Genomic DNA, 6,797 nt, shown 5'->3' with positions numbered 1-6,797 from the left:
CACTTTGGGTATTTATACCATTCAAATATATGTCATGTAGAGCATCTTAACATAAAAATTAACGGAGGTACCATATCAGGTAACAGAGCAATACTTGAGTTGTCAAAAAATACTTTTTGTAAAAGTCCAGATACCATTTTAGGATTTTTACCCTTTTAAAATTTGCCTACTCTCCGATGTCTAAGTCAACGAGTGTCGTTACTTGTTAAGATACGATGAGGAATTGGTTCCTAGTTTAGTTTGAGACAGGCTTACTACTAGTAGAGACCTCAATTAATGGTCATCTTGGCGAGCCTCTAGTCGGAGTGTGGTAGTTCCGCCCTCATGTCCGGTATGGAGCGAGTCCTAAATCGGTGACGGCCGGAGTCGTGCTTCTTCGGTGGCCGTGCATTACACAAATGTTCTTGGTGTTTTACTGATCGATCCAATAAGGGAGGTGTAATTAGTTTTGATAGTCGAGGTCGCTTCGAGAAAGTTGGACGACTCGACCAAGATCCTTACAAACTTATGAAATTATAGGTTTCACTAACCAAATTGCATGCTAAGTTTCTAGCTACTCTTTCTTTTGCATTGGCAACTATTCGTCTCTTCCCACCTGCACAGCTCCAACAGAAGGGCGAACTTGGTTATGGTTGGAAATTAGTACTACCTATATCTATCTTGGCATGGGAGGTCAAGTTATATATTTGATCACCCGACTTTTTGTTCATCAATGTGCTATTTCCATATTTGATCACTGTCGACTGAAGGTTTTAAATGGAAGTGTTTGCAGCAGATTTTAAGACCAAGAAGTAATAAACGGATATATAATTCAAATAAAGGTCAGTGGGTTAATCTAGTAACTGTAAAAAATGTCAATTAACATACAAACATAAAAGATATCTAAGCTAGCTGTGTGATATAAAAGATTTATGTTGCGGCCTTTATTGGTATTTCATACCGCAGTGTTAATGGTCCATTTGTTGCTCCTGTTTCAAAAGCTGTTGAAATCATCCGTTGGATCCCTCATGCTCCAAATTGGGTAAAGCTCGACTTTGATGGGTCTGTCCTCTCCACATTTGGTGTTGTTGGTTTTGTTATTAGAGACTCTTTTGGGGTTTCCTTAGTTGTTGGTGCACGTCGTCTCCATACTTCAAGTGTTCCAATTGCTGAGTGTTGTGCCCTTAAAGATGGTCTCGCTGCTGCCAAAAGATTGTGGTTGAAGAAGATTCTCTCTTAACGATCAATTGCATTAAGAATGTTTGTGAAGTCCCTTGGCGTCTCAAATCCCATGTTAGAGATGTCATTCATGTTGCTAATGAGTTTGATAATATCAGCTTTGGTCATGCCTTCTCAGAAGCCAATTTCTTGGTTGATGCTCTTGCAAATCTCGGGCACAGTTTGCATTCTCTGAAGATTTGGCTGGGTGCGCTTCTGGCCTCCTTAGACTGCGCAAGTGTTACATTTAGATACGGTTAATATTGGCTGCCCTAGAGGCACCTCGTTGTAATTTTTTTTTCTTCTAAAAAAAAATATTGAAACAAATTAACGTCAATTAGCACCACTCGAGAGGAAAAAGAACATGACCTACTAAGGTCATGTTTGCATGAGGAATGAGATTAGATAGGGCATGGAAAGAGTATGCATGCATATGGTTGCGCATACTAGCTACTACTATTGGAAGTTGTTATCCATATGCCTTCTACCATACTGTCTCAATATTCCATAGAAATTAAGTTTGCTGCTCTTGAATTAGTTTTCGATAAGGAGTAAAATTCGTGAACTAGTTTTCGGTAAGGAGTAAGAGTAGTAATTTGATTAGAAAAATGAATTTATATCCAATGAGGACTAGGAAGAGAGGTCACCTGAGTAAAGTAACCAAACATGCAAGAAACTTCCAGAGTGCTCCTCAAATCCCAATTTGGTATGGCAGATAGTTTCAGAAACTGCGATGTAAAACATGAACAATTATTGTTCCGGCAGCCATATGACGAAGAAAGCAGATGCAATGCCTGGTAGTCATGAACTCTGGACAGATGGCCTTATCTGTGCTTTCGAGTTCAAACCAAGCAGTTTGAGATTTGGTCATAGGAACAAGCCCCTAAGTGTTGCTCATGATGATGGTGAAAGAGAGGGTGGTCATTGGGTGCCAATTGGGTGGGCTAGAATTTTAGAAATCGTCCCAACTGTGCAAGCTGATGAAGACTACTCGACTGTTGCAGACTTAGCAGCTCGGCCTGTTTGGTGGTGCCATGTCTCAGCAGAACACCCCTCAGTTAAAGCTCGGCTCGATGATGACCGGTGGCTACATCGTGATGTCAGTTTATCTTTAAAAGATGAAACTCAACTGATCAGTGACAGAATGAAACCTCTTTTATATGAGGTTCCAATTAGGGTTCATGGGGGTTTGTTATTTGAGCTCTTGGGACAGTCAGTTGGTAATGAGGGCCAGAATGATATACCCATTGTGCTTCGTTCTTGGCAAGACCAAAACTTCCTTGTAACTGTTTTGCATATCAAAGGGCATGTGTCAAGTGCAAATGTGTCTGGCATCACAGAAGTTCTCGAACTTCTTTCCCATGGAGGCCATAACGTACCGACAACAATACATGAAGTCATTGCACATCTAACTAGCCGCCTTGCTCGATGGGATTACAGGCTATTCCGCAAGTCCATATTTGGTGCAGTAGATGAGCTTGGATTGAAATTTATGTACATGAGAAACCATAAAGAGATGAATCTTTTCAGCAAAATTCTCAACGAAGAAATCAAAACCTTATCAAACCAGGTCATCAGAGTAAAATGGTCACTTCATGCAAGGGAGGAGATTTTGTCTGAGCTTCTTGACCATTTAAGAGGAAATATCACAAGAAGCTTATTGAAGAAAACAAGAAAGAGCACAAGAGAAATGATTGAGGAGCAAGAAGAAGTTCGTGGCCGTTTATTTTTAATTCAGGATGTGATGCAGAGCAATGTTGATGCATCGATTCACCGGAGACTTGGTGTTTATGGTGGCTGTGGCCTTGTACTTTCCATCATCACCGGGCTGCTTGGAATCAATGTTGATGGAGTGCCTGGAGCAAAAAACGCACCATATGCCTTTGGAATTTTTTCAGCCATTCTCTTGATTATTGGATGCGTGATAAGCGGACTTGGCAACTATTACCTTAGGTTGAAAAAGCCTATTTCTAAAGAGCAAGTTCAAGCTAGAAAACGGGAGCTTGAAGATCATGTCAAGAGGTTTCAGTACGAGGTAGAGACTCATGCCCCGGTTGGTAAAACCGTGCATCGGAATTATTTACCCTCAACAATGGGAGATGCATTCACTGTCCGCATTGATTGAGTAGGTTACAATGTTGGAAATACATCGAGTAGGTTCCTTATGGATTAGAGATAACTCGATGCATGAGGAATTAAGAAGAGCTATGTAGGAGAGGTTTCTGGAACTACTCCATATATGCATTCTTAATTATGTCTTGGTATGATTATTAAGGATTAGAATCAGCTGACGAGGGAAGAACAAAAACTGTATTTGAAATTTTGAATATATGTATATAAACAGGCCTTTTTTACCCACTTTCTGATCATATTTTCTCATCATAGCCGTTCAGTATTTAGATATACATGACTTGATTATCTTTACAAATTTTCAACTAATTTGGTAATCGTTAAGGTATCGAAAATGTATTAAATCAATGAATGAACCGGATCTGTTTATCCTAAACCGTACGTTCTTTTAACTCTAAATGACAGTTTTGAATGTCTTAACTATTATCAATTTGACTGAAAATTTGTAGAGATGATCTACTCATATATACATAGATACTGAACGGTTAAGATGAGAAAATGTGATCGAAAAGTGGGTCTAATAAGGAAATCCGTACCTTAACTAAGGTAAGGATATCCTTATTTGAAAAGGATTATATATATATATATATATATATATATATGTGAGCATGCAAATCATATCCTTCTATTTGTTCTTAGGTTCTTGATATATATACCTCTTCAATGTAGTGGACTAGTTTGGGACTAGGTAGGATAGCAAGTCGTTGCTGTTTCCTATACTATAATCTTGTAAGGAGTGAGGTACTCAGAAACAAGAGAGAAAGCATAGATCTAGACTACTGGGTAGTTTAGGTAGGAGCGCAAGTCGTTGATGTGTCCCTAGACTATAATCTTGTAAAAAGTGAGTTTTACATAGTGGAAAGGTTTGTCCCTCAAGAGTTAGGGGCACGCAGTTTTTCTCTCTGGTTGCAGAGTTTCTGCGAGTAAAAAACATCTTGGTGTGCATTGTTATTTTACTGCAACTTTTATTTATTGTCACTGTGAATTTGTTATTCAGGATAGCTATAACGTACACTTGTTATCCTTGAGAACGAATTTATACAGAAAAAAGTTGTTAAGGGCCTATTCACCCCCCTTTAGGACCTTCAAATCAGCCATATTCTCCTCAAATCTTACTTGATTCACTTGAATCTTGAGGAGAGTCTATTGTTATTGACTGTAAAAAAAAATTGGCGATATGTGTTTTGTATTATCACCATTGATATAACCTACCTTCATCTGTTCGATGCAAGCCTCATTATCTTCATAAATGCAAGTAGGCTCTTCAGTGGTAAAGATCAAACCACTAGGCTCGTATGTGTAATAATGGATCTTAACTATATACACTCACGAATCGCCTCATATAGAGCAATGATCTTAGAGTGGTTTGATGAGGTAGCCACAAGGGTTTGCTTGGTTGATCTTCAAGATATCGTCGTCGTTCCATTAATGGTGAAACATTCAAATTGTGTGTACGTTCATTAGCAAGCAGGGTTCATATGTGATATGTGATGGGGCAAAGAAGTTGATGATGGAAAGCGAGACAGTGAGAATGAAATGCTTTCATTCCTGAAAGGGTAATCCAAGATAATATACATGAAACGTACCATTATCACAAGCTAACCTTGAAAGTCGACATGAACAAGGCATATGCTACAGTTGAACGGGATCTCCTTTGAGAAAAATTGACTTGTCTCCAAAATTGGTTAGCTTAATCATGCAATCCTCAAGTTTCTTTAGGTCTAGCTATGGATTGAGACCCCATCTGTTCCTTATAATGACAGGTCATTTAGCGATCATTCCCTGCTATCTCTCACCTGTTTTTGTGCCGATGATTCTTTATAGTTGGTGAGTAAAACTCAGTAAATCAAGGCATTTACTGAGTTTGGGATCAAACTGAGCTAGAGATCCCTGGTATCTACCTTGGGAGGCTCCTATATGGGGTAGGTATAAGAAGGAAGCCCTTGTCAATGTCGGAAAGGACTGGCACAAAATTAGGAGCATTCGTACAACAAAAATAAAATCCTCTAACACTGAAAATATTCCTACTTTCCACAATTAATAACTGTCCAAAAATTTAAGAAGGAAAAAGAAAACCGAGGTAAATAACAGTCAAACCAAACCTTCCCCTCTATTAACAAACTAGGTAGTTTACCCGCGCGCTCCGCTGCAGGGAGAGAAAGAGAGAGGGGCAGAATCGTTATTTTCGAAAAGCCCGGGGGGGGGGATTGTAATTCAGAGGACGATGACAAGACTGTAATTATGACATAAGTGAGGACAAATTCGTCATTTCCTGAAACGGGGGCGAAATTGTAATTCAGGAGATGATGGCAGGGTTGTAATTATGACGTAAATGAGGACAAAATCGTAATTTTCAGGGGGTGCTTATGAATAGTAAAGGCTGCACCTCTTTTACTATATAGGGTAATTATCAGCTCTGTCAATAGCTAGGAAAAGACTATTATTATCTCAGAAGAATGTTAGCAATAGTTTACTTTCTCGAATTTTTATACTTCCAAAATCATTTTAAAGTTTTATCATCAAGTTATTTCTTGATACATTGATTTATGAAGAAAAAGGAACAAGGAAGAAAAAGGAATCAAACGTTGATTTGTGAAGACCTCGAAAGTTGATTAGATTTCTGTTTTTCGTTTCTTTCTTTTATGGTGCAGTTCATTAGAGGAATGTATGTGAACCGAATGAGAGTTCGACATCATTAACCTGAAAAAAGGAGGACGCTCATATGAAGTTGTTTACCCCAACTGTACGTTTGTAGTAGAGTGCGTGAGGAGCTATAAGAATGTCTATGTATCGAATTATATTCCAGTCTATATTTTCTGCTAATAGTACATGCTCAAACTGCAGAAAGATTAGGTGAACAAATTAACATCTAGCTAGTTTTAAAATGAACAAAATAATCAACAAAGCTAGCAAGAAAGCAGGGGAAAAAGAAAAAGTAAAAGAGAATTAATTCATTTATCTCATCGTCAACTTTCATAACATTTGATTTGTACAAGGAATGTACAAAGAATTATAAGGAGTGTTCATATCATTAACTCAGATCAACATTTGTCTTAATAAATTGTAAGGAGTCTTCGAGAGCATATATATATATGATATGCCTTGCCAGGATTTTGTTACATGTTGTACTCATCAATCAACCATTGATCAATCTACTTAGGAATATGACATGTTTCTAAGTGGCCGGGATGGCAGGTTATTGGTACAATATTGAGTTGGCATTCCTATACAACGCATATGTTAATCAATATGATATATGATTGCTGTTTAATAGTAGCACATGGCCAAATTTAAAAACACCAAAAACCCATTTTTATTAATTTTTATATGATTTAGGACATGAGCCTAATTCAAAACTAATAACATTAAGCCTTATTTGAATTTTATCTATCAAATGACCATAATACCCTCCCATTCCAAACTTTCTTCTCACTCTCCTCCCCTCTCCATGTTTTTTTTTTTTTTTAGAT

At 38.0% G+C, this 6,797-nt stretch overlaps 1 protein-coding gene across 1 annotated transcript; it reads left to right on the top strand.

Annotated features, from left to right (window-relative positions):
* The first annotated feature begins 1,966 nt into the window (after positions 1-1,966).
* On the top strand, positions 1,967-3,322 carry LOC101294894. The gene has a single exon (XM_004289244.1). It carries the CDS (start codon positions 1,967-1,969, stop codon positions 3,320-3,322), a length of 1,356 nt encoding a protein of 451 aa, XP_004289292.1.
* Positions 3,323-6,797: the final 3,475 nt, after the last annotated feature.

This window comes from Fragaria vesca, linkage group LG1 (assembly GCF_000184155.1).
Source record: "Fragaria vesca subsp. vesca linkage group LG1, FraVesHawaii_1.0, whole genome shotgun sequence".
NCBI classification, from domain to species: domain Eukaryota; kingdom Viridiplantae; phylum Streptophyta; class Magnoliopsida; order Rosales; family Rosaceae; genus Fragaria; species Fragaria vesca.
Note: the sequence above shows the minus strand (reverse complement) of the source record. Positions and strands in the feature narration are given on the sequence as shown.

Excerpts from the sequence above, each read along its gene's own strand:
- LOC101294894 (XM_004289244.1), top strand. The coding sequence starts at position 1,967 with ATGACGAAGAAAGCAGATGCAATGCCTGGTAGTCATGAACTCTGGACA.